The 27646-nt window shown below is 39.8% G+C and overlaps 1 protein-coding gene across 4 annotated transcripts; it reads left to right on the top strand.

The window, feature by feature from the left end:
• LOC131799693 (uncharacterized) lies at window positions 1-26152 on the top strand. Of its 4 annotated transcripts, none has more exons than XM_059117391.2 (43): window positions 1-64; window positions 1187-1264; window positions 1740-1917; window positions 2408-2646; window positions 2961-3155; window positions 3269-3678; window positions 4134-4293; window positions 4525-4710; window positions 5225-5634; window positions 6182-6341; window positions 6504-6709; window positions 7261-7401; window positions 8118-8259; window positions 8829-9172; window positions 9853-9994; window positions 10297-10413; window positions 10828-10944; window positions 11287-11670; window positions 12007-12117; window positions 12617-12733; window positions 12945-13061; window positions 13257-13376; window positions 13893-14276; window positions 14902-15012; window positions 15637-15750; window positions 16252-16368; window positions 16456-16575; window positions 16856-17239; window positions 17514-17624; window positions 18570-18683; window positions 19079-19195; window positions 19295-19414; window positions 19689-20072; window positions 20625-20738; window positions 21165-21320; window positions 21650-21763; window positions 21991-22107; window positions 22338-22721; window positions 22939-23366; window positions 23668-23830; window positions 24382-24806; window positions 25315-25485; window positions 26044-26152. In XM_059117391.2, the coding sequence occupies exons 2-42, from the start codon at window positions 1207-1209 to the stop codon at window positions 25480-25482; spliced, it is 8199 nt and encodes a 2732-aa protein (XP_058973374.2). In that variant the 5' UTR covers window positions 1-64; window positions 1187-1206; the 3' UTR covers window positions 25483-25485; window positions 26044-26152. The 4 variants fall into 4 exon arrangements, with proteins under 4 accessions (XP_058973374.2, XP_058973375.2, XP_066027150.1 ...); XM_059117392.2 differs by having other exon boundaries at window positions 6-64; window positions 1743-1917; XM_066171053.1 differs by having other exon boundaries at window positions 21-64; window positions 1168-1264.
• Window positions 26153-27646: the final 1494 nt, after the last annotated feature.

A 27646-nucleotide genomic window follows, 5' to 3' on the forward strand; every position in this document is an offset into this window, starting at 1 on the left:
GGGCCTCTGGGCAATAGAGGGAAAATAACGGAAGCCCTCTTAAAACAATAAAAGAAAAGCTGAGGTAAGTAATTCTTTTCTTTTCTTTAGTGAGAATCTAATAACTCAATTTATAGCTTTCTGTTACATATTCTTCTTTTTAGTTGAAGATAAAGATAAAGATTTTGAGTCATAAGCTCCCGCCTTGAACCAAGGCGGACCATAACCCAGTTTTCTGTTCTTGGCTAAAGAGGTGTAAGAGATTTTTTTCAGAAAGGGGAAAGAAACTTCGTTTAAGAAAGCTCGTCCTAAGGTTAAAGGAAATTCGTCTACATCGAGTCGTAGATTGTTTCAGAATTTAAACAAGTTTAATGGCGAGTTAACTTGTCGAAGTCAGATATCGTTTTTAATTTTAGAAAAATAATGAACATTTTTTCGGAAAATACTTTCAATCAGAAAACTTGCACGCATGTATATGCGTTAATAACCAATCATGAGGTCAAGATTGCTGGATACAAAGTTCCGCAAAAAAAAAAAAAAAGAACGAGGCAAATGTCTTGAGCCATTGTGACCGAACAAGCTTGGTTATGAAAGATTTATCATATGGCAAAGGATTATCCTTTGATTAGAATCAAGAACGTCTTGAATGAGTTCTTCATTGTCAAAACAATAATTCTGAGAATTCACTTTACTCATTACAGTAGTAATCTGGCCTGCTATGTATCTGCAGGTAATGAGTTTTTCGTACTCTGAACATTCTGCTAAGAAACTACTAACATTATGCGGTTGCGATCCAAAAGCAGGCTCAGGTGTTCTAAGATCCTTTTGCCCATTCGCAAACAAAGAGAGCTAATAGAGATAAATCGAAAAAATGATATGATTTTTAAGAGAGAAACAAATTACAACTATTTAAGTCAATTTTTCGAGTCTTTTGAAAGCAGGCATAATTAACAATCTATAGCTTGAGTCAATAGGTTACATACATCGGTGATTTTAATATCGTTTTACCACCAAAACATAAGCTTGTTTTCAAAGAAGATAATCAATGAGAAAATTTTTAATTACCCTGGATTTAATTTATCTAATATATGAATTTTTACACCTCTTTAATGAATTAATTTTTCTCGGTCTCTTTATTTTTCCCATAATATCTTTTTTTTTTCTCTACATAAACTAATTAGACATTAGTGGGAATTGTTTTTCGCAGCGTGCTTATCTTTATCAGAGATGTGGATTCCTCTTCTCGTGCTGGCTGTAAACTTGCTCTTTGTTCATGGGAAGAAAGGTTTGGTTTTCGTCTCTTTTATGTGAAAGTGCCCATCTTCAAAACTCTCCTTACATATTAATCCGAATCCACGAGTCCAGTCCTAGTTTCAAAGGCTTGGTTACTCTTTACTTTGATTAAACAAAATGGCGGCTGACGAGCCATGGTTGTGCAGTGGTTATTGATTATCCATTTTGAGAATTAGCCTTTGTGCAAGAGAAAAAAAGAAAGCGTGAGAATGGACTCTTTGAATTACTTGCAAAAAGTGTCCATGAGATTTTTCCCAAAACCAAAAGAATACAACTCTATCAGAGGAAGGTACAAATGTGTTTCTAATAGTATGAGCTGGGGGAACATATGTTACTCATGTAGGCTGTCTTTATTGATTTATAGGACCTCAAAGTCTTTGTGACAAGGGGGCTCACTTTATATAGTGAAATTTTATGCTTGTGTCGTAGTATTTGCTAAATTTACTAATATTTCTTCTTCATAACAGCAGCCCTTCCTCATACGAAATGCGAGCGGACTTTCGAAAAGGTTGGTTGTTTCAAGGACAATACCAAGAGAGGGATGAGAACTCTGCCAGATCTCTTAGTGAACGATAGAGACAAATCAAGTGATGCCCATGATGGTCATCAGATTGATTGGCATGCGTGGGAAGAGTCAATGCTCAGGTAACTCAGCTTCTCTTTTTTTAAATTTATTTATTTGGGGATGTTTGACAGGCTGGTCTAGTTCAGCTTTAAAGCTGGTTTAAATGAGGACAATAACAAAGCCAGACCACAAACTGAAACTGGATCTACATTCCCTACTCTTTGAGAGAAGAGCAAGGGTTGTTAATAACATTCTCTGCCAACCAGTGCAGAGAAGATGCAGGAGACAGGGCTATGTTTTATACTTCTTATTGGAAAAGATAAGAATGTCTTACCACATGTGGATGTTATAGCAAAGGCAGCACGTTGTCCTCAGTGATTTTAAGACCCTGACTGTCAGTTGGGTCTGGGACTTGAACCCTTGATCACTCACATGGCAGCTGAGCACTCATGAGATAACTAATTGATAGGCCAACTTTTAAACCTTTATTGCCCAACCCCTGATTAAAACCTTTGCAGTGCTAATGCAACTGGGATTGGATAATAACATTTTCACATGGCTATTTTTCAGTCTTGCCTGCCGCTGTGCAAATAAAACCCGTGAAAATGGTTGGAAAGTATTTGGGTTGCAGTTCTACGGGGAGTGCTGGAGTGGAGAGAATGGGGAGACGGCATTTAACAAATATGGTGAAGCTGATCCCAAAAAGTGCATCCAGGAACTTGTAGAGCCATTTCCTCCTTGTGATAAAAGCAAGGATATGGAATGCGTAGGAACTCAAAGCACTAACTACATCTATCGGTTGAAAGACTGTGAGTGAATTCTCTTGTCAAAAGAGAATATTTTGTTGTGCTTATAATTTTAAAATGTGGGAGCCTTACATATTCTCGATTTTACATGAGCTTTCATTTAAATTTGGTTTCATCTTGGCAGATTGAACTAACTGTTTCAATTTTGTTAACTTTGACTGGGTTCAGTCATTTGTGGTCGAGTGTTTTATGGCAGGCTATAGTGATTTAGTTTGCTTCCTTCAAGAATTCAACTGATTGTTCTCTCGAGTTCCGAGAGGCCTGTATTTTAAGAAAAAGTTGGTGTATTCTAATATTGTGAGGTTCTTTCTCTAAAGTAAAACCTAAGGATGTGAATGGTGGTTACTCATTGTGGTCAGAGTGGACTGAATGTACTAAAACCTGTGGAGGCGGAACACGAGCCCGTGAAAGAACCTGTACCGACCCTGCCCCTGTGGGGAATGGAAAGGGCTGCGATCATCTAGGTGAACCAGAGGAGAATCAGAAATGCAATGAAGATCCGTGCCCTGATCGTAAGTGGTCTTAAACAAATCACTGCTCGAATCTCGCGCTTGCTACAGCCATGCGCAACCAACGTGCGAACATCATCAGTTACTATTCTTTTACGTCAATTTCATTTAAACAGCCTGCAAGAAATCACTGGACGTTGGCCTGATAATAGATGCTTCGGGCAGCGTTGGAAGTGGAAACTTTGCCAAGGCTTTGAAGTTCCTCTCTGATCTTGTCGGCCACTTGTCAGTATCACCACAAGGAACCCATGTCGGTGCCATCGTTTATAATTCAGTAGCCAGATTAGAATTCAACCTGGCGAAATCGGAATACCACAGCCTTTCCAAGCTGCAGGAAGCCATCAAGGGCCTGAAATATACTGGTGGAGGAACCAGGACAGATCTGGCCCTGAAGATGGCTGCTGATCAGATCTTTAGCGCCGCTGATGGCGACAGGGCAGATGCCGCAAATGTTCTGGTGATCCTCAGCGATGGCAAAACAAGTAGCAGGAGTGCACCATATGTGGATGTTTTGAAGCCTCTGCAGGTTAGCGACAAGGAAATATGCACTAAACTTTAAAAATTATCGCCTGCTAGGATAGAAATATGCTAAGGAAGAGGAAATTATTCACAAAGGACTATCAGGATGATTCAGAACAGACAAGATTAACATCAACCCTTTAACCCCTAAGAGTGACTGGCATCTAATTTCTCCTGACAATATCAGTCCTGAATTAAACATTAAGGACACGAGAATAAGAGATTTGACCAACAACTAAAGAACTCTTGACTGTCAAACAAATTCTCCTTTTCAGACCCTTAAGAACGATCCTTCCCAGTTTAAAAACTGGGAAGGATCGATTGGCGAATATCGCCTGATATTCCGCAGTTTTAGCCGTCGCGTTTGGGTCACTTGATGCGTTTAAACTAATTGCTTGTGAGTGAAAAAATGTTCAGTGGAAAATAAAGGCTGAACTTGTTCCATTTTTTTTTCTGTTTTAGAACAAGGGAGTCCGCACAGTTGCTGTGGGAATTGGGAACAGCATCGGTGACGATGAACTGCTTATGATCGCTGCGGGAAACCCTGACTACGTCACACATGTAAACGATTTTGATGAGCTTAAAAACAACTTGAAGCAAATCCTCATGGAATCTTGTCAAGGTTAGTAACAAGCAGCGATTTTCGACCTTCGATAGAGACCCTGCTTCACATGGGCAGCGAAATGACAGATTTACCGTAAGGGAATTAAGTCAACTCAACTCATGCTGTCGAAAAGATTGTTCATAATCCTGACCAGGGGTACGTGAATGTTATACACCCCTTAGCAAAAGAATGTCGGTACATGTGTCATACTTTTGTGTTTGTCATTCATTGACTAGAATCTTTCATCAGGGGCTGGTGATGTCGATGGGGCCTGGTCCGAGTGGTCTAGCTGGACGCAGTGCTCTAAGTCTTGTGGTGGAGGAGTAAAAGTTCGCGAGAGATCGTGTACCAATCCCCCACCAAAAGGCAACGGCAAGAGTTGCGCTGGAGAGTTGGAAGAGACTGGAGCGTGTTCTGAGAATCCATGTCCCAAACGTGAGTAGTAATTAAGATTTTTTTTCTCAAAGGATGAATTTTCTCAACCGTAGCTTTCACAAGATACTTATCTTTTACATAGCAGTGAGTTTGTCACGGGGTAAATTATGATTTACTTCCTTGATTGTCCAAGTGTATCGAGCAATTTTCCGTCTAGAGTGTTTTTCGAATGGAGTGTCGTAAAACCGAACCTACAGTCTTCGCCGTGGCCAATTGGGAAATCGGTGAATGCAACAAAGAGGCTATGAGGTGTCAATTACATAAATGTAAAATGTCTTAAGCGCAAGAAACCAAGTTATAAAGCCGTGCTAAGCCAACAACAGAGCGCAGTGAAGGAAAACGCCTTCAATTCCTATCCACACTTGACATCAAATTGAAAGTTGCCTTAACATTATAGACTGCCATTTGAAAAAATTGACGGCGAAACCATAGTTATATATGAAACTAAATTAGTAACATGCACCTGTGGCAGAAAATTGATTCAAGTATGTTTTGATTTTGCAATTGAATTTAGCTTGTACCAAGGCCTTAGACGTTGGCATCATCCTGGATGGCTCAGGCAGTGTGGGTAAAAACAACTTCAAAATAGCCAAAGAGTTCGTCCAGTCCTTGATGTCTCACTTCTCAGTCTCCACCAAAGCAACGCACTTTGGCGTAATTACATATAGTACAAATTCCAATTTGGAATTTGACTTAGCAAACCCAAAATATCACAACGTGGTCGAACTTAAGAAACGTGTGATGGAAATTAGGTACCCTGGGCAGTGGACTCGCACTGATAGGGCTTTGGAAATGGCTGCTCAAAAGCTATTCACTAGCGCCGGAGGAGATCGTAACGACAAAGCAAACATTTTGATTGTGTTCACCGATGGTAAAACAAACCGAGGAAGTAAGCCATATCCTGAAGTACTACAACCACTCCAGGTTAGTACCGTCATGTAAGGAAAGTATAGTGACACTTGTCTGATGATTGGCCGAGTTTGATTTCGCGTTAAGTACAGCACGACTAAGGATTCCTCCATTCGCTCCGACGGAGGGCTAACGCTCTTTATGGTGGCCAACTTACGTTATTAACTCAACTGATGAAATAAATTTATTTCGGGATTCCTCTACCACATTTTATGACGAAGAAAGAACTGACGGATACAACTTCTTCCAGCACTGATTGTAAATATCTTACAGTGCAATAGCTATTCAAAAATCAACGAGGAAGAAGTGTGAAATTGACATAATTCATATTCCGCTATGATTAATTATGCATCACCATGCATCTATTATATTTCGTGCAATTTTATTCTTCACTTACTTGAGCATTTATAGATAATGACTGGATAGAAAGCTTCTGTTAACCCAATATTTAGTAGTCATCAGGCGATTGTTTTGAAGCTTTGAAACTTCCTTACCAACCTAGAAAATCAAAAGGGAACAAGAAATATTCCCTTTCATCATTCTTACTTATTTAATTTGGTAGGAAAAAGGAGTCAGAACCGTTGCAGTGGGTATTGGTCACGGTATCAACCAGCGAGAGTTGCGTCAGATTGCTATGAACGATGATCAGTATGTTATACAGGTGGATGACTTTGATGCCTTGAAGGATAAACTACAGATGATTCTAGATGAGTCCTGTCAAGGTAAGCTCGTACAATCGCACCTAAAAACGAACCTGGAAATTGTAGCAACTAGCCGGTTTTCGTTTTGCATTCCCCTGACTGCCGAAAAAATGAAGACTGAATCCCTGCATGCTGATTATTCGAAAATTTATGGACTTTAGTATTTTTCATTTTCTGTCTTAGGTGCACCGCCATCTACGCCTAGCCCTCGATGTAAAGAAGGAGAACTAGGTCTTCAGAGCGGTGACATTCCTGACGATGCAATCACGGCCTCCAGCCAGTGGGATGGAAACCATGGTCCAATCCGTGTGCGACTAAATTCGGCACGTTCGGGAGCGAAGACAGGAGCTTGGTCTGCAAAATATAACGACTTAGGGCAATGGATTCAGGTATGTGTTGTCTTTTTACCGATGCTTGACTCTCTCTTGTCCGTGAACTGTTCCTTAGAGTAAGTTTGCACACGAGCCAAGTAGCCCATACCACTGGAGTATTTGCGGTTTTCTAAATACTTAACAACTAGGGCGAGTACTGTGAGGTGTCCTGACACCTTACAGTGCTAATCTGTGTTCCTGGATGGGCGTCATATTGCCCAATAAAACAACTCAGTGATCTGGTCAGGGCTCGAACCTAGGCCCTCCTCTCTCGAACCTGACGTTTGTTATCGGTCCCAAAAAAATTCTATCTTGGTTTGACATGTTCACATTTACAGTCGAGATGATTGATATCAGATATACAAAAATATCAGAAAACCAAACACAGTGGACTGGTTTTTGAGCTTAATGTTTTACAAATAGCTGTGGTCGGTAAGGTTACCGGCTCCTAGATCATTCGATCCAAATTTCAGCGCCCTAACCATTGTGCCCATGCATCTCCTACCGAAAAATGATTTACTCTTTGTTTAATTATAAATTGTATTTCTGTCTTTATATTTACTTCGCAGGTCGACTTCGGAAAGATTGTCAAGATAACACGGGTGTTTACCCAAGGTAGAAGTGATTATGATCAATGGGTGACGTCATACTGGATATCCTACAGCCTCAATAATGGTTTCTACGACGTCTACGGTGAAAATGGTCCAATTGTAAGTTTAACGTGCCGCTTATGTGAGCCTGAACCTTTTGCTATGGTTGTCGGAGTTATAACGAGAGATTGACCCAAAAATATATTTAATAAATGATCCAATCGTGTCAGGTAGCGTAGGTGTAAAGATTTGTGCAGGAATATCTTCAGTTAATCATTTTTGGGAATTTCCCTCCAAAGCGTTCTATTTTTCTTGGAGGTCTCTTGAAGTCTTGGTGACTCCATTAATTGGAAAATTTTGCTCTTCCTGTAACTCGCCACTCGCGTCAAAATTCAAGAAAAGTTTTCCTTTGTTCTGGGCGGCAGCTTAGACGGCGACTAGCAGCTTGAAGCTGCGAGGATCTCTTAATTTCATCTATTCACCGCAGTGCAAATATATGAATTTCATATATCTAAAATCATCATTCATTACTTGGATGGTTTATTTGGACCCAACACATTGACCAGCTCCCAGTTGGCTTGGTAGCTCAGTTGGTAGAGCGCTGCACCGGTATCGCAGAGGTCATGGGTTCAAATCCCGTACGGGCCTGAATTTTTTTCAGGTCCTATTTTCAACTACTCGTTCCAGTAGTGTTCTTAGCTGCTTAATTTCAGCTTGAAGACCTTTCCTTTCGTTGCGCTTGGATTTGTCGCGATAAAAGGGAACTTTTTGTTTCATGTGGAACCCGCTTTTTGTGAATCTTGTGTCACTCTTTGCTTGTTTTGTCATTTTCTCAGATCTTTACAGGGAACTCTGACAGGAATACAATCAAAGAAAACAAGTTGGAAGTGCCCATCTACACTCGTTTCTTTCGTCTTCATCCAAAAACGTTCCATGGACATATCTCCTTGAGACTTGAATTATTTGGCTGTCAAACAGGTTAGCTCAAAGTTATGTTATCTCAACTGAAAATTTTACCCAGAGTTATCACTGACCACATGAATCTACCGCTAAAGAGATGCATGGATGGCGAATTGCCATTTGTTCCGCGTTTGATTCCCCCTACTGACCTGGCGTCGTATCTAAGCTGCTGTTTTCCTTGCTCTGAGGTATCTTCTGAAGGTTCTCTGTTTTCCCCTCACCACAAAAAGCAATACCCCAAATTTAAAGTTCTCGGTACTGTTGGATGAAAAACTTTTAGTAAACGTGCTGCTGCCAAATTTACTTCACTTCTTTTTCTATATTCGACCAGATTCAGTACCCTCCAGGGTAAGAGGCAATTATTCCAAATTTTATGTTGGCATTTTTGGAAAAAAAAAGTCTATCCGAGGGCTGTGAGGCAGTTGGCGTTTCTAGCTTCCGATGGCGCAACGTGGAATTGATAATTGTTTCAATTAGAGAGCTTAATTTTCCAAATGAAACACATGATCGAAAAATCAACAGTTATTTGAGATCAAAAGATTCCCCCATGAAATTATTGAATGCCCGCCATTTTCTTGCACAATCAGGCTTTGTCCCTCCCAGTCCCCCACTGTGCATGGAAGCACTCGGCATGCAAAGCGGGCGTATCAAACCAGATGCCCTACAAGCTTCTTCACAATACGATGCTAACCACGGAGTAGATAATGGTAGGCTCCACTTCCAGAAAACAGGTTCAAGAATCGGTGCATGGTCTGCCAAGACAGCAGATGGTAACCAATATATTCAAGCCAAGTTTGACGTGGTTGCTAAGGTACGTCGCGTTGCTACTCAGGGACGAATGGACGCTGACCAGTGGGTAAAGACATACACTTTGGCTTACAGCTTCGATGGAAAGACGTGGAAAGATTACAAGCTCAATAATATAGTTACGGTACGTTCTCAAATCTGTGCTGTTGTTGACGTGTTTGGAATATGTCTGCTGCGGTGTGACGAATCTCACAAGACATTGTGTTACGGCTTTCTGAGTTTGATATTAAGTATGAAAGATATGAGAGCATGGTGACAACAACAGGTTTAAAAAAAGGCTTTGGATCGCTAAACAATTTTGAAAGGTCACCCAGTATTAATTCAGAAACCTAGTTCTAATCTTCTCGTAATAGTATTAAAAATTTCTTTATGTATGGGTATCCTCTTCCCTTGTTTGCGCTCCAAAACTATTCTAGGCTAGAAACAGACTAGAAAAACATCTTTTCGTTATGATAGGAAAATACGGACAGAAATTTTCAATTGAATGTCGAAAGATGTCCGAGATTAATATTGTTTTACTTTACTTCGCTTACGCAAAACGCAAACCAATCGCGACTTGGTCATCCGTGTCTTCCTGCGTCTTCCCGCACTTTTTGTAGTTTGCCTAGTTTTACTTTTAATTCTTATTGGCTAACGAAGGAGTGATTCATCGTTTTGATCGGCTGCTGATTACTTTTCTCAACGCTCAATTGAAAACTGCTCAAAAACGTTAAGAATAGAAAAGATTGACCATTTGAAATAATCTTATCACGGAATGACGCGTCCAATCAATATCAAAAAAACGATGTGTGTTTAAATTCCTAGGTCTTCCAAGGAAACAACGATCGTTACACTGTAGCAGCTGAGTTTGTTGATCCACCAATCATTGCTCAGTATATACGGATCAAACCTAAGAGCTGGCATGGAACCATTTCTATGAGAGTGGAGTTCTACGGATGTACTGAAGGTATGGCGCTCCGCCCATATCCAGAAAAGACAATTTTTCGATTTAGTTTCGAAAGTAATTCAGGAATTCAGTTGTTTTGCTCCACTATTCTTTTCGATTGGTTCAAAAAATTCCGCGGGCTACTTTCTCAACCAGTGAAGGCAACACGACAAGACTAAAACCAATCACGACTTCATGTTATACGACATTCAATCGAGAAGCACTTTGGTTAGCTACCTTATCATATGAACTTTATTGAATTAATATTTTGGTGAAAGTATTGCTCTCTAATTTAATTGTTTTCTGTTTATATTTCTGTGTAGATGGTGACATTTGCAGTGTGCATAAGCCTTGCCAAAATGGCGCCCAGTGCACAAATGTTGTGGGTGGCTATCAATGTAAATGCCCACCTGGATTTAAAGGCAAAAACTGTGACGAAGGTAAGTTACTGTGGTTATGATGAAAACGATTTTCATATTGAGTGTGAAGGAACTGATATTGCTTACTTGATAAAGAAAGAACTCCAATTTGCTTGTGTTACGTCCATAGAGGGTAAGTTGTTATGTTGTTTTTGTCTTTGAGACTGATCGGACTAGGGTTGAGTTTACCTCTTGTAATTTTATGTTTTGTCGAAACTCGTTTACGAACCTCAATAGTGGTTTAGCTAGACGCGCTACATATTTATGATTCTTTCAGGGATATAGAGCGAAAATAATAAGTTCTGTATAAGTTCCTTCCTTCCTTTGTCAATCTATGACTTCCTTCCCTCTCTAAATTCATTAGAAGTAACATAAAATATGAAACCTAAACTGAACCTCATGTTGGAATGTTTTTGCGTGCTTGTTACAACACAGATGTCGATGAATGCGCCAGCAAACCATGCAAGAATGGCGGCAAGTGCGAAAATAAACCAGGAGGTTACAAATGCACTTGTGTTGGTGGTTGGTTTACAGGAAAGAACTGTGATGAAGGTAGATATTTCTCTAGAGGCTTTTCAGACGTGTTAGTACTGCATATCATAAGATTACGAACACGATTTATGGAGTTTTCATTTTTGTAATCACCTAAGCTCTGCTAAGGGAATCCCTGCGATTATGTTCAGTTATCTAGAGTTTCTTAAGTATCTTGAATAAACGTAGTGTAATTTAAAACGGCGATGCTATATTTAGAAAAGTCCTGATTTCCGTCTACTTTTGACACAGTGAACTAATCACTTGCCACACATAACCAAAAGGGTCTCTTTCAAGAGCCATCCTTAGGACTATTTGTCTTAAAGCAGGTTAAATTAACGCATCTCCTTCTCTGCATTATAGCTCCCGCTGAGTGCATCGTAAACGTCAAACTCAGTGAAGCAAACCGAGCTTCAGGCAACTTAAGAAAGAGCTTTCTGGAATGCGACGTAAGAAATCTAAAAACGATAGGAAAATGGCATCAATTTGTTGGAGAAGCTGGCACTAAGATACCAAACTCCTGCGTTCCTACGCAACGCTGCGGAACCCATGCCCCTGGCTGGATGAAGGACGCGCACCCTAAGAAGGAAGATGGAGTGGTTAAGAGGAAGATCTGCTTCCACTGGAGCGGCAACTGTTGTCGATGGAGTGTCGATATCGACGTCAGGAACTGTGGAAGCCATTACGTGTACAAGCTGGTGAAGCCGCCGGCGTGTTATTTACGATTTTGTGGCGATAAAGGACATAGTAAGTACAAAATGATAGCTCATTTGAGAAACCTAGTCGGTTTAATTTTTTTCAAGGAGAAGCAAAATGTGCAGCAACAACACTCAAAAAATTTGTTAAAACTTTTCTTGTGTTCTCCCAACAAACTGTGTGTGTTGTTACGCTGGTAAAATGGAAGAAAATGTGGTGTATCGCTAAGTCAATTGATTTTTTTCAAGTGTTCATGAAAAAGACGTCACAATTAGGTGTCGTTTCGTGGTCAAGATTGACTTGATCTGTTTCCCATGAATACAAAGAACTACTCTAGGTGCAAGAAAATGAATAATCCTTTCCCTTTACTGTTTTATTTACCCTTAGATGTTTGTGAACCAAAGAATCCGTGCCAAAATGGCGGGGTTTGTAAACCTCAAGGTGATGGCTACTATTGCCAGTGTAAATCCGGTTACCAAGGAAAGAACTGCGATAAAGGTATGCCATGCATGTTGTACAAATTCCCTTTTACGCTCTTTTAATTCGTCAGATTTCCGTATCCATATTACGAGATTAACCAAAAATTTTCAGGTTTCAAACTTGACAAACGAGTGTTCGGTAAGTCAAACAAACGATCACGAGTTGGCATCCACTTCCTCAAGAGTAACTGCTAAGGTCATTTTAGTGTATGAATGTATGTACAGTTAACAACTAAACCCACCTTTTTTCACCCACTGGAAGAATTCTTTTTAATAGTCTGCATTATATGTAAGATGAAAATTGTCCTTTATGTTTAATTTCATCCACACATGAAATTTGGTAGAAAAATCGCGGTTGCTAAAGACGGAATCATGAGTTCTGTACTCTATCACAGTGCTGCTCAATATCTTAAAACTGCTCGCCAGTAAGGTTTTGTTCGAATAATGACTGTCTCCGTGAACCAAACGTAGTACCCTGCACCGTGTGAAAGCGTTTATCTCGATGTCTTCTTTGTTAGATATCGATGAATGTGCTGTCAACAATCCATGTAAGAATGGAGGAACGTGCACTAACACCGCTGGAAGCTACAAATGCGCATGCGGAGCAAAGTACACCGGAAGAAACTGCGAAACGGGTACGTGATATCTCGAGTGTAGATTCTTCCTTTTTACAAAACTTCAGATTTTATTTTTATCAGTCATAAATTACACAGTACGTAGGTAAGTCATGCTTTGATAACCTTTTTGCGTTTTTGATGACAAAAGATGAGAAGGCCCTAATGAAGAACTAGCAAGGAGGCTTCAAGATTTAGGCCTTGTATTTTGTTTAATTATCTTTTCACGTAGATGTTAACGAGTGCACAGTACACAAGCCTTGTAAAAACGGAGGTACCTGTATAAACTCTGTTGGTGGATACAGCTGCAAGTGCCCGAATAACTTCAAAGGAAAACACTGCGATGAAGGTACATTTATGTACTGTCTTGATTTAGCTCAAGGATGGTTTTGTTACCGTGTATTACATATGCAAGACAAACAGTGGTAGTTACTTAAAGTAATTCAACTTTCAAGGGAATCGAAACCTTCGAGACTTCTGCTCGACACTGTGAGGCGTAGATAGTTACTGAAATCATTTGGGTTCTTGTTTTCTTATTTTCAAGATGTTGATGAGTGTAGCGACATTAAACCCTGCAAGAATGGAGCGAAATGCGCCAATACTGTTGGAAGTTACAAGTGCACATGTGTTGGTGGCTGGTTCACTGGAAAGCACTGCGACGAAGGTAAGAATTTGGGAAATCAGGCCCTAAAAAAAGAAAACTAAATTGATAAATGAACACAATATCTAGCATGAGGACTTCGTTTATACTGTTGTGTGCTTTTCTGCTCTTAAATAGCCAAACTTTCCGTAGATTACCGTCGGCACCCATTGTCTGCTTTTCACCAAAAAAGGAAAACAAAACACATTGTAAATGTAAAGCCTTACTAAAAGGCTCAGCGACAACGCCATTTGTAAAGCCTGACCTGCATCTTAACTCAAAGTTTAAGAGCAAGGTCACGGCACTTTCAGTTTGTGTGGCGTCTCTCTATGCTTTGCCATCCATGTTCGTTTTCTTGATTAATTAGTTCCACTTTTCGAGCTAATCAGTGTGGTATCCTTCAAGTCTCACAGGTCGCAATAATGACTCGAAATATCGTGATTCAGTCAAGTGAGTTATTGCAGCGTACTACATTGTCCAATGCTCGTTGGGTGTCTTATGTGTCTTTATGGCCTCGTAAGTGATTGCTCTCTGTTTCAGATCCTTCGGAATGTTCTAGCTACACTGAGCTTAACACCGCTGATCGTGCCTCTGGGTCTCATAGAGGTAGGTTGTTGAAGTGTGACAAGAACGACTTCCCATCCCAAGCCAAGTGGTACCGCTTCACAGGTGCCGCAGGAACAAGGATGCCTACTTCGCCTGTTGCCATACATCATTGTGGAACTCATGCACCGGGCTGGCTGAATGGCCAACATCCGAAGAAGGAGGATGGGCTTGTTTCGCGAAAGGTTTGCTTCAACTGGGGCAATAACCTTTGTAGATGGCACGTGTTTGTCAGTGTCCGTAACTGTGGGAACTTCCTCGTGTATCATTTAGGAAGGACACCTGGATGCTCTTTCCGTTATTGCGGAAACAACGGGCATAGTAAGTTTTCATCCCCTGCTGTTTGTAGAGCAGTTTTATGGAAATGCTTCGTGATTGAGTGCAGTAAAAGTAAACCTAAAGTTTACAAAAGGCCAATCAGAAGAAATGAGAACATCTTTGAGAGCCAATGCGAACTCATAATGAATTCCACTAAATTGCCTAAAGTGCGCGAAAACGCGGGTGTCCAGATCGTGATTGATTTTAGTTTTCATCCGATTGGTTTAGAGAGTGATGCGGGTTTTGTGGACCAAGCACAAAGCGAAGTAATGCAAAAACAAAGCTATTCCGGATTACTTTCGACACTCACTTGAAAATTGCTCTTAGTGTTGTAAATCTAAAATCAATGTAACCACAATGGCCAGTCAAAGAAAAAACAGAAATCGCAATAGGCAAATGAAATCTGGGAAAAAAAACAAAGTGTACGAAATTTTGCAATTTGTCACCAAGCTGTAATCAGGTTTTGTTGGGCATCTTATGGATCTAAAGGGGTGTGAGTTTCGAGACCAGCTATGAAAACCCTGCTCAAAGACCTTGATTTCTAACGTGACTGTTTCGGCACTAGTCACAGTGGTGGTTTTTTTTTTTTTTTGAGAAAATGACAATAACACTTTTGAAATATTTTTAGATGTGTGTAAAGCTCGCAACCCATGTAAGAATGGAGCAACTTGCCAACCCAACGGTGATGGTCAAACATGTCAGTGCCCAGCCAACTTCCAAGGAGAATTCTGCGATCAAGGTTAACTTTGTTTGCCATTACGAGAACAAGTCCGGCTGAGCAAAATCAAAGTTGTTAGGATTCGAATCCAAGCTAATCATAATTTTTTAGTCCCATGCTTCTCCATCCGTGCTGCCGAAAACTCGTCGAAGAGTCGTACTTTTCATGGTTGATTTGTTCGAAGAGTCATGCTTACCAGTGTCTTAAGGGTATACATGATTCTTTTTCAGAATTTCCCCTAAACATCGTAAGAGAAATGACTTGATTTCGAGGTAAATTATCGCTATCCAAGAAAACCGCAGTCGTTTATCTTTTCCCCCCTTTTTTTTACCAGCTAATTATGACCTCATACTCCGCTCGGTTCCAATAAACGTGACGATAATCATCAAGGGCATAGCTGGGATTTCTAGTTAAGAGTTACTTGGGGTGTCGGGAGCAGGCCAGGTCATTTACCCTTTGTATGAACTATCCATTTTCGTTAACTTTGCGGAAGCCACTTGTTGCTCTGCTTTGCTGCTCTGAAGTTTTCACCTTAGGGGTGGATAGTGTCACTTAAGCCATAAGGTCATTTAACAAACACAATAATTTAGCCAGAGAGAAATCAGTAATGTCATTTAGATTTGCCAACATAACTCTCTTTTTCAGATGTGAATGAATGTGCTAAGAATCCATGTAAGAACGGTGCAAAGTGCACCAATACACATGGAGACTATAAGTGCGCGTGCAGCAGTGCTTTCACTGGAAAGAACTGTGATGTGGGTAAGGAAATTACTGATATTTAGGCTGCATAGTAGCCTTGGTTTATTTCACTCATCTAGAATGAGCACATGAGGTTCGATGGTTCTTCCGCAGGAGGGGTGTAGTTCTATACATAACAATCTGTCTTATAGCCTTTGTTTTGTCACATATTTAGAATGATCAGGTAGAATTCATTGATTCTTAAGCTGTACAGGTGTTGTTCTATTTATAATACTAGAAGTCTGCCCATGACAGGAATCTTTTAAATCATATTGTGTCGAATTGATATGTATTATCTATTTGTTACACTCAAGATTTGATTATGGTGCCCATAGGGCATATCCAACAATTTTTTAATGTTACTCTTCCTTATGAACTCAGGCTTTCCTTAACGCACAGCAAAATCAGTGTGGTTGCGTAGCTGCTATGAATCATAGATGTATTAGTCAGCCTGCACGATCTTTAACGCAAGGGTGCAACTTGGTCTTTTCTCTTTTCTTTTTGTTTTTAATCTATTTTCAGACGTGAATGAGTGCAAAGTGCGCAATCCGTGCAAAAATGGAGCCACTTGTGTGAACTCAGTTGGTAGTTACAGCTGTCAGTGCCCTGAAAACTACAAAGGAAAATACTGTGATGAAGGTAAAATATCTATAATAATACTTTCATTACTTTTCGTTCTGTTATTAAAAGCAGCCTTTTGAAGTTACTTTTCTTTCCATTTTATAGATGTGGATGAGTGCATTTCCAAGAAACCTTGTAAAAACGGTGCAAAATGTGAAAACACCCGCGGTGGATACAAATGTACTTGTGTAGGAAAGTGGTTCACGGGTAAACACTGCGACCAAGGTAGAGTTATTGAAACGTTCACACATCGCATGAATGGAGGTCAAATGTGTGCAATGTCTCCACTCCCACAGAAATCTTGCAAGTTAATTTGCTTTGTTTCTTTCATAAAAATGACTGACAATCGCGATCCTTCTGTTTTCGATTAGAAAGGTTAGAATGCTATACAAACTCAGAGCGAATATACTTACAACGTTTGTTTGCTGAATCGGGCATGGACGATTCCTTCGGTCTTTCTTTCGCTGCCTTAAGTAATCTGTTGAACAATTCTTCTTTGTTTCAGATCCTTCTGAATGTTCAAGCTACACTGAGCTGAACACTGCCGATCGTGCCTCTGGTTTGCAAAGGGGTGGGTCGGTGAAGTGTGACAGAAATGACCTCCCTTCTCAAGCTAAGTGGTACCGCTTCACAGGTGACGCGGGAACAAGGATGCCTACTTCGCCTGTTGCCAAACATCATTGTGGAACCCATGCACCGGGCTGGCTGAATGGTCAACATCCGAAGAAGGAGGATGGGCTTGTTTCGCGGAAGGTTTGCTTCAACTGGGGCAATAACCTTTGTACATGGCACGTGTTTGTCAGTGTCCGTAACTGTGGAAACTTCCTCGTGTATCATCTAGGAAGGACACCAGCATGTTATTTACGTTATTGTGGAAACAAAGGGCATGGTGAGTTTTTAATAACCCCGATCTAAGGGGCAGGTCCATTGATTGTTATGAAACAAAACCAAAGTATTCATAGCGGCCTTTTAGAAAAAAAGAGACTGTCGTAGGAAGCCAATAACAACTTGAAGGAGAAAAAAGCTAACGATGTGAAGTGTGGATAAGTTCCTATTAATAAATGAGAAGAATTTTATTTTCATTATAAATCCCGTTGTCTGGCAACAGATTTGCATTGCGACTCCGTAAAAATTACTAAATCATTACCGAAATCTCTCTTTAGATGTATGTAAAGCTCGCAACCCATGTAAGAATGGAGCAACTTGCCAACCCAACGGTGACGGTCAGACATGCCAGTGCCCAGCCAACTTCCAAGGAGAATTCTGCGATAAAGGTTAAAATCTGTCTGCTGCTTATAAATCGGAAAACAATTAAGGTTATGTAAAAAGCATAGAATAGGTTGCTGTAAGGATTCAAACACGAACGAAACCCAACTTCGCAATTGACGCTCCACTAGTTGATAGAAAAACTCGTTGTAGAGTTACAATGAGTGGCAAAAGTAGTTGGTACGCCTCCCCTTGGTAGGTGGTCTAAACCCCTCCCCCCTTTCCACTCACCATAATAAGTAAAAGAGTATTTTAATTTATGCCTATTCAGTAACTTGAAATTCCCTCCTCCCCCCTCAAAAAATTAATAGATAAATAAATAAATAAGTGACAATTTTGTTAATTTTGCAATACATCAAGGACCATTTTGTTAACTGCAGGCAAGTTGAACGTTGAATAGGAGGAGAGGGGGAGATAAAGGAAAGTTAAGGGAAAAAAATTCAAAAAGTAGTGAAACGTGTCAAGACTTTTGCCACCCACTGCAGGTTCATATGTTAGATGTGCAACGCATTCTGCTGATTTAGATAAGTAGCATCCAATGCCTAGATGACCTCATGCTGTCGTTTTGCTGCATTGTCGGATCTTTCCAACTCAGATAGTTACTAAAAACGACCATCCAAATGAGAGATCACGTGGAAACCAGAAATTTACTTTCTCGCCAGCAATTCAGATACTATGACATTTGAGGTTTCGCCCTTGAAAGACATAACTAGAAATGCCGACGGCTTTATGCACTTCTCTAATTGGAAGAATAGTTATCATGATTATCTTCAGTGAATTTCAATTTCAGTGAGAAGGGAGGGGTCTAAGAGGATTTTGAAGAAACCAAGGTCATTTTTGTCTGACATAAATGGTTTACCAACTTTCTTTTCAAAGAGGAGTCCCTATTCACTCCCCGTTTATTCAGGGTTTCTAAGCGTGAATTGTTTGTTTGTTTGTTTTTTTTTATTCAGATGTGGATGAATGCGCTAAGAACCCATGTAAGAACGGTGCAAAATGTACCAATACACACGGAGACTATAAATGCACGTGCAGCAGTGCTTTCACTGGAAAGAACTGTGACGTGGGTAAGGAAATTACTGATCTGTAAACTTCAAGGAAATGTTTATTTATCACTCAGCGGATCCATCGATTTTTCAATTTTAAATGCGTTGTTCCTTCTATAGTGCTAGTTATCTCTCCATGGCCAAAAGCTTCAAAGAACGTTGTGTCAAATTTGGATCATTTATTTGTTATACTCTACTATTTGATTATGGTGTTTGTAGAGTATTTTAATATTTTGTTTTGTTTTTGCTTTTTTTTTTTAAGTTTCACCTTCGCACGCAGCTCCAGTCTACTAATGTTACACGACATCAGTATCGTATTTTTGAATTAAAATGGTCATCAAAAGATCGTGGCTAGTTGCTATGAATGACAGTTTTCTACGTCAACTCACGTCATAGTACATTTTATTTTTTCTTAGACGTGAATGAGTGTAAAGTGCGCAATCCCTGCAAAAATGGAGCCTCTTGTGTGAACTCCGTTGGTGGTTACAGCTGTCAGTGCCCTGGAAACTACAAAGGAAAACACTGTGATGAAGGTGAAAATCTTTATTTTTTTCTTAGAAATATTTGTTTGTAGCTGTCCTATTTTGTTGTGATTAGTGCGCGATTTAAAGAGCTTTCTTTCTACTCCATAGATGTAGATGAGTGCATTTCCAAGAAACCATGTAAAAACGGTGCAAAATGTGAAAACACCCGCGGTGGATACAAATGTACTTGTGTAGGAAAGTGGTTCACGGGGAAACACTGCGACCAAGGTAGAGTTATTGAAACGTTCACAGATCACATTAATGAAGGTCAAATGTGTGCAAATTTACTTCCAAAGAAAAACACTTTACTTCTCTTCAAGTTGGTTAACATACTCTCCTTCATTTGTAAAAAATGATTGACCATCCTTCTGTCTTCTGTCAGAAAGGTTAGAATGCTAGACAAACTCAGTGGGGATATACTTTAAATGTTTATTTGCTGAAGCGGGCATGGACGATTCCTTTGGTCTTAAGTAATCTGTCGAACAATTCTTCTTTGCTTCAGATCCTTCGGAATGTTCAAGCTACACTGAGCTGAATACTGCCGATCGTGCCTCTGGTTTCCAAAGGAGTGGGTTGGTGAAGTGTGACAAAAACGACCTCCCTTCCCAAGCTAAATGGTACCGCTTCACAGGTGCCGCAGGAACAAGGATGCCAACTTCGCCTGTTGCCATACATCATTGTGGAACCCATGCACCGGGCTGGCTGAATGGTCAACATCCGAAGAAGGAGGATGGGCTTGTTTCGCGAAAGGTTTGCTTCAACTGGGGCAATAACCTTTGTACATGGCACGTGTTTGTCAGTGTCCGTAACTGTGGAAACTTCTTCGTGTATCATTTAGGAAGGACACCAGGATGCTCTTTACGTTATTGTGGAAACAAAGGTTATGGTAAGTTTACATTTCCTCTACATTAGAGGGCAGGTCTATTGACTGTTGTGAGACCAAAAGCACACTTGTAAAGGTGGCTTGTTGAAGGAAAGAATGATATTACAACAAGCCTCGAAGGTGAAAGGAAAAACAAGAGAACTGAATGAAGGGTGGTAAACCCGATTTACTAAGCTGCAATAGATATAAGTGATGCGTGCTACGGTTGGTAAGGGACGTGAGTTTTCGAGGTCAATCACAACTGAACGAGGTAAAGTTAAAGAAATGCAATCCCGGTACACCTAATGTTGTTCGAAATTATGCATAGGGCGTATTCCCAATCAAAGGAGCACACACTTCATCATGGTATAGTTATAAGAAATGAGCAGTAAGAATCCCATCACGATCAGTAAGGCGATAATTGCTGTATAAGTTTGATTCGTAGCGATGTTTATAGAGAACGTCAGTTTTTTGTGAGACTTCTCCTGTCCGTTGTCAATTACTATCGGCACTCTATAAACAACTTCCAACATGACATTAACAATGCGAATTAAACGAAATGTGGTGATTATAAAGACAGATGTCTTGTCAAGAATCCTTGTCTGAACGGAGGAACTTGTAAAAAAGTTGGAGAGGAGGACTATCAGTGCGCATGTCCAGCATGGTACAAAGGACGAAACTGTGAACAAGGTAACACTTGATGAATTTTTTTGTAATGTTGTAAGTGATGTAAAACCATTCTTCAGCGTTTGACCTGTGAAACTGTAGGACATGTGACAGATGTGACACACGTCCTCCATACTGCCAGGGTCAGCAAAGACAAAAGACATACTTACGATAAGGACGAATCAGCTTGGCGTTCATAGATCCTCCTCAGATCTCAGATCTTATTTATAATTCTCCCTTCTGGCTACTATATATTTCCTTTTAATTAAATGAGAGTATTCGGTGGTACATCAAGACAATCTCTATGCTCGACATAGTTTTGCTGCATAATGTATTACGAGAACTTACTTATTAATTACTGTAGGTCACTGACTTAACTTTGCCGTGTGACGGTCTGGAGGTGTACTTTGTGTCCTGTAATTGATTCTAGCTATTTTTTAACTTATATAGCGATCTGCAGACAAAGGACGGACAGCAAAGATGGTCGCTGTTGTGTTTTCCCTTTTACATACAAAGGCAAAACTTACAACTCCTGCACTACCTACAAACACGACAGATTATGGTGTTCACTTGATCGTGACTATAATGGAAAATGGGCCAATTGCGGTAAGATGAGTGACTGAACAAAAGCTCTTTTGACTTAGTTAAAGTAATCAATAGATCAACCGACGATCAGGTCATCCGCTGTCCCCCCCCCCCCCCCTTCGCCTTATGTATATATAGAACTCATTTTGAGGGTATGAGGACATCCCATTTAATTTCCATCAAAACTCTCAAACAACATGCAAACTTCATGGAATATTTATATCGGGAGACCAATTTCCTTACTCTAAAATTAACCTGAGGGAAATTCTTAAAGAAATGGGGATACCGACTCTCAGCTAAACATCGAATTAGAAATCAATTACAGTTGTGATGATTCTCTTTTTCTGCAGTATATCCTTGTGACAAGAAACCATGCCAGAACGGAGGAACCTGCAAAAACACAGGGGTGGATACCTACCAGTGTCAGTGTAAGAGCGGATTCCAAGGAATCAATTGCGAAAAAGGTAAATGCTTGCATGCCTAAGATTCGCGTTATACCTCAAGAGCACAATTTATGAACCAACGAGATCCATTTGTAATTAAAAAAGCCTTATTGGCGTTTCGCAATTATTTTGGTTAAAAGTAATTTACATAATGGAGTACAAGAGGGTAATTGACTAATTCATCCGGACACTTCTCGCAAATGATCATTTCTATTGATGCAGGTGTAATTTTTTACTATGATTTTCAGACGTTGACGAGTGTGCAACCCTTAAGCCATGTAGAAATGGAGCAAGTTGCCAAAACACCAGAGGAGGATACAGTTGTGCTTGTGCTCAAAGATTCACTGGCAAAAATTGCGACCAGAGTACGTGGCTTTCCTAATTTTTCGTGTGACGAATCAGTTTTAGATGCTGTGTCAATTTGTTATGTCCTTTATTATGAATCTGACCTTCCTAAGGGAAGAAAACGTCCTAAGAGGCAGTGTATAATGATTTCAAGTCGTAAACGTTTCCATTCCCTGAAAACCCCTTATCTCACTTAGTTGGGATTGTTTGCTTGCCTTTCTAACACCACCACTTATCATACTTGCCCCAGTTTATGTTCCTCCTGAATGCAAAAATCCAGTGGTTATAAGTCATGAAAGTCGTTCGATGGAACACACTGGTGCACCCATTAGTTGCGATCAGCGGAACCTTCCTACGGTCGGCAAATGGCACCGCTTCATGGGTGCGGCGGGAAATGCCATGCCTACCTCCTGTGTGCCGATACACCGTTGTGGTACGCATGCTCCTGGTTGGCTCTCGGGGGATCACCCATCTGAGGACCAGGGTGTTGTTACGAGAAAGGTTTGCTTCCACTGGAGTGGCGACTGTTGTAGATGGAGTGTAAACATCAAAGTCAGAAGTTGCGGGGAATATTACGTCTACCAGTTGCCCAAAACACCTGTCTGCAATCTCCGCTATTGCGCGAAGAAAACAAGTGAGTTATTGTCATTTTTCAACAAACATAGGCAGTTTCGATTACTTTTTTATAATTTCTCACAATAATATAGTTGCTTGTAAAAACACAGAAGAATTAGCGAACATATTTGTAGCATTTAAAAAGTACTTCAAGAAATATGTGAATTGTTTTTTTTTTCTAAGTGAAACACCGAAAAGACGAGAAAAGAATATAAGGTCTTTCCTTTTTCTCTCAGCTCCTGGGGCACCCTCATCCTGCAGACGACCGATGGACATCGGTGTAATTATGGACCGCTCTGGCTCAGTCGGAGGAAACAACTTTGAAAAGGCTAAACAGTTCGTCATATCTCTCGTACACAAGCTCCAAATATCGTCACACGGCACTCGAATCGGAATCATCCCCTACCACTCTAATGCGGAAGTGGCGGTAAAATTCGCAGATGTGGCATATCAGACGCCAGATGCTATGACCAGGTTGATAAAGGGTATCCCTTACACCCATGGTTTGACGCGAACCGACATAGCTATTGAACTGGCCAATAGCCAACTGTTTAGCAACTCGGGAGGACGCCGTATTGACAAACCTAATGTGTTGATTGTGATGACCGACGGAAACACAAATCCTGGAAGTAAATCATACAGCCAAGTTCTTGCTCCTTTAAAGGTAAGTTAGCCTTAATTGAATGCTTCAACCTGGTCATAGAGCTGAATTGCTTTTTAATTCAGCAGAATACCTGTCAAGTTATCTTTTTATCCACTGGAAAATTTCGGAACTTTGAAAACCGGCTGTGCTCGGTCCTTGCTGCCACGACCTCGGGCCAATATTTTCCAGTATGGTTCTGGCACTTGGTTGGCAAGGAGTTAGTACATTATGATTGCTAAGATAAGTTGACAACAGTTTCTTTGAGAGCATTCAAAGAAAGTATATACCGCCAAAACAATGACCGCTTTTATTCGTCACACAGCAAAAGAATGTGAGAATGATCGCTGTTGGTGTAGGATCAAGTATAAATGATGATGAGTTGAAACAAATCGCCGACGGAAAGCGGGAAAATGTTATTCACGTGGACAAGTTTGACGACCTTGTCAGCAATGAGAATAATGTTCTGTTTGCATCTTGCGAACCAGGTAACTGAGCAGTGACGTGGCAATCTATTTTTTTGTAATGACCTCTGTGCTTCAACTGATAAATCCTAACAACCCACAACCACGAAAACATCATTTGCCCTATTGCTTCTTAAACTCCAGCTTCTCTTAGTGTTTTGTTCAAATAGGTTTGAGTTTTCATGAAGTATTCCCCCTTGCTTTTAATCTTTTGACGTCTAAATAACGTCTAATAATAATAACTAGCGTCTAATTTTCCTTTACGATATCCTATAATGACCCACTTTGAGGTCATGAGATAAGAAATAATCACTAACTTAAGAAGCTCTCGGTAGTTAAACAAATTCCCCATGTCAGCACATTAGGATATGTATTGAGAACAGTTTGCAAAATTTTCATACTGATGTGAGGGTATAAAGGTTTAATGTTAATTGAGAACTGAATAATCACGCACTTTGAAGGTTTTTACAGGATTGCACCCGGGGGTAGACAGAGAAGTAAACGCTTTTGACTGTTCAACAGTTTTGATGGTAATTAAATTGTTTGTATATGAATGTATATTTTACTTGCGTCAGACTCTCCAGGTCCAGGTTGTCATCATGCCATGGACGTGGGTATCATTATGGATCGATCCGGTTCAGTTGGGTCTGCTGACTTCCTTAAATCGAAAAGCTTCGTTAAAACTCTGGTACACCGTTTCCAAATCTCTTTCCATGGAACACGTGTCGGAATTATAGCTTACCAGTCGAATTCGCACTTGGCTGTGAAGTTTAGCGATGCTAATTCTCAGAATCCAGCTGCCATGACAACCATTATCGACAACATCGCCTACACCGGCGGGGGTACAAGGACCGACATTGCACTTGAGATGGCCAATACAGGACTGTTCAGTTCAGCGGGTGGAGACCGAACAGATAAACCTAACGTGCTTGTAGTAATTACTGACGGAAAAACCAATTCTGGTAGCAAGGCTTATCAGACCGTTTTAGCACCGCTTATTGTAAGTGTAGTTAGGGTGTATGTTGTCATTGTTTGGGTGTACGCATATCGATTGAGTGTTGCAAGGCTAAGAAAAAAAATTATTCAAGATGATCGATTGCGCAAAACACACGCTTGTTTTTTGCTCTGCATTCCAGTTACTGAAGCACGAGAAAACGTGGATGACCAATTTGCGATCAGTTTTGGTGTCGCATTTGATTGGTTGAGTGTAGCGCGAGTGATTATAGGTGACGCAAAGCGACGAAGGGCAAAACTAAATGGCTCAAACGCACACCTTATTTTTTTTTTCAGTTTATCGTTACCTGTTCTTCAAAAATCAACAGTTGATTTTAAACTTGTCTTACTTTCATCAGGCGTGCAACGATAAGCATGAAAAAATACAAATTACCTCTTCATAGTGCTGCAGTTATAAAGAATTTTTATAAATTTTCTTGGAAAGGAGAGAAAATTGTATAACGCTTATGCAAAAACGAAATTCTTACCAAATTGTGTGTTTATTTACGTCATAGGATAGTAAGGTAAAAATGATTGCCGTTGGAGTTGGCTCCGGCATCGACTACAGTGAACTCAATGAGATTGCTAATGGAAAAACGGCAAATGTTATCCATGTTGACAAGTTCGAGGATCTCTTTGTGCGACTGAACAACGTACTTCGAGCTTCATGTGAAGCTGACTAAGAAGTAAGTTTATGTTTATGTTCGTCTAGAATAAGTTTCTCCTCGTGGCCATATTTTTCTTTAAACTCAGATGTGACATTTCACATGAGAAAAGAACGGAATTGCATACCGGTAGAGTAGATTATGATAGGAATACTTACAGAAATACGTTGATGGTTAAGTTCATTGACTGATTTCTTAGCTGATATATTTATCTAAATTCAGGGGGACGTCTGACAGTCAGTACCCGCTAATCATCCTTTACATTTTATCAAATTATACTGGATTCGTGAGAACAATACATTACCCAGTAATTGCCCCCTTTTCTTCGTATACTACTTATAATGAAAACAGCAACATGTGACAGGGAAAAGTTAGGTCATAATTTGTCCAAAAAAAACTGTGTCGCCTGAGTCTAAATACTCCTACACCCCCACTCACTTTGTCATTGTCAATGTAAAGACGCTAAAAAACACCCTAAATAATCAAAAGTAAGCAACCTAAGATAGATCTTGAATAATTTTTTTGTATTCCTTAATTTAGTTAGTTTGATACTCCCTCTCTCTCTCTCTTTGTTTACAGATTACCGCCACTAGATAGTTTAATCACTCAACAAAAGAATGAAGACACAACGCAATGGATAATATTCATGTCAAAAAGTTTCAATAAATGTTCTTCAGGCAGATAAAAATGAGTGTCTCTGATGTCACTGTTTGAATTATCTTTCCCATGAACTCCTAGTTATCGTTTTCACAAAGATAACTTTAAGATGTGACTGAAATCGGTAAATTTTTAGCGATATTTCCTCAAAGAATGCCACTATCTTACTGTTTCTATCTGTGAAGTTTATTCAGTTTTCCCAAATTTGGATCGTTCAGTGGATCATTTAGCCGTGTTATCAATGTTAGGAAATGCAGTTGAGATATATGTTGTTCCAGAGTCTGGTTGAGACTCTCTCAGCCACTGAACTAACACAAAATTTTTACAGAATAAACAAATGTCGGTTTAGAGATCGTCTTTCATTGCGAGGTTCAGTAAATAAATACATATCCCATGCTACGCGAGATTTTCTCCAGTAATTGGCATGGTATTGACAAATAGTGGCACTACATTCGGTTTTTTTTTTCCTTTGTATCAAGAATTTCCTTGAGATTGCGGACGTACATTTGGACATCTTTGTTCTCCAGAGAAATTAAAGCGTCAATGGTAGTTAATATTCCTTGTATCTCTGTTGTATTTTCATCTCCTATTAATTATATTCCACGCAAGAAAAAGCTAGAAAATCATTCTTGTCGAAAACGTTGCCAATTGATTGCAATTAACATCTCAGCAGAACAATCAGATTGAATAGAAGTCAATGAATGTTAGGTGCACCTGAGCATACTTGCGGATATTAGTTCCAGGATATTGTTACGGAGATGTGCAAATATTAATAACAAAGCTGCAGTGGCGGTTTAAACGAAGTATGAGATATTTCGAAACAGGAAAACTTTGATCTGACAAGTGATTCCTAGAGTTTAAGGAAGATTTAACAATAATCCAAACACTAACCTCAAGACCTTTTTTTTTTTGAGGAGTTTTGCAAAGATTATCTGGTAGTCTAAGTAATACATAAAATAAAGCCGAAAAGGCACCATAATTTAGGTCTACAATGCAAACAATTGTGATGAACAATCAGAAAACCGAGAAATTAGGCTATTTTTTTACTCCGTTTTAGAACAATTAAAAACTCTATGGGAAAATTTTTTCTAGATCTCTTAGAGTCAGTATCAGCTAGCACAGTCTGAGGTTTGGTTCGAGAATCCGTCGCTGACCAATCCATCTACCTTGCAGCAATATTATTATGTACATTGCTTCAGTATGCTTTATAAGATGGTTATGGAGAGTGACTAAGAAGGAAACATCGGAAAATTAATATCTACCATGGACGCAAGGAATGGTACGTGTCCTTCCTATTGATGTAGTATTAAACAATAAAAAGATGAGTTATATTGTAGGTAGTATCTACACTGGAATCTTTTTTCGTTTTAACTCATCATATCCTATTCCCCGGCGTGCTGTTTTCTTTCATCAATTTATTCTAATGACACATTTATAAGCCATAGAACAGATATTTTTTATAGTTTCATTCTTAATTCTCTTTCATCTTTGCTGATTGCCGGAATACTTTGCAATTTTCTTCTTG

This window comes from Pocillopora verrucosa, chromosome 8 (genome assembly GCF_036669915.1).
Source record: "Pocillopora verrucosa isolate sample1 chromosome 8, ASM3666991v2, whole genome shotgun sequence".
Lineage (NCBI taxonomy): Eukaryota > Metazoa > Cnidaria > Anthozoa > Scleractinia > Pocilloporidae > Pocillopora > Pocillopora verrucosa.

Bases quoted from the DNA above. Each gene is read 5' to 3' on its own strand.
- LOC131799693 (XM_059117391.2), top strand. From the start codon at position 1,207: ATGTGGATTCCTCTTCTCGTGCTGGCTGTAAACTTGCTCTTTGTTCAT. The intron at 2,647-2,960 runs GTGAGTGAATTC...CTTTCTCTAAAG, and splicing joins CATCTATCGGTTGAAAGACT to TAAAACCTAAGGATGTGAAT. The intron at 17,240-17,513 runs GTGAGTTTTTAA...ATCTCTCTTTAG, and splicing joins TTGTGGAAACAAAGGGCATG to ATGTATGTAAAGCTCGCAAC.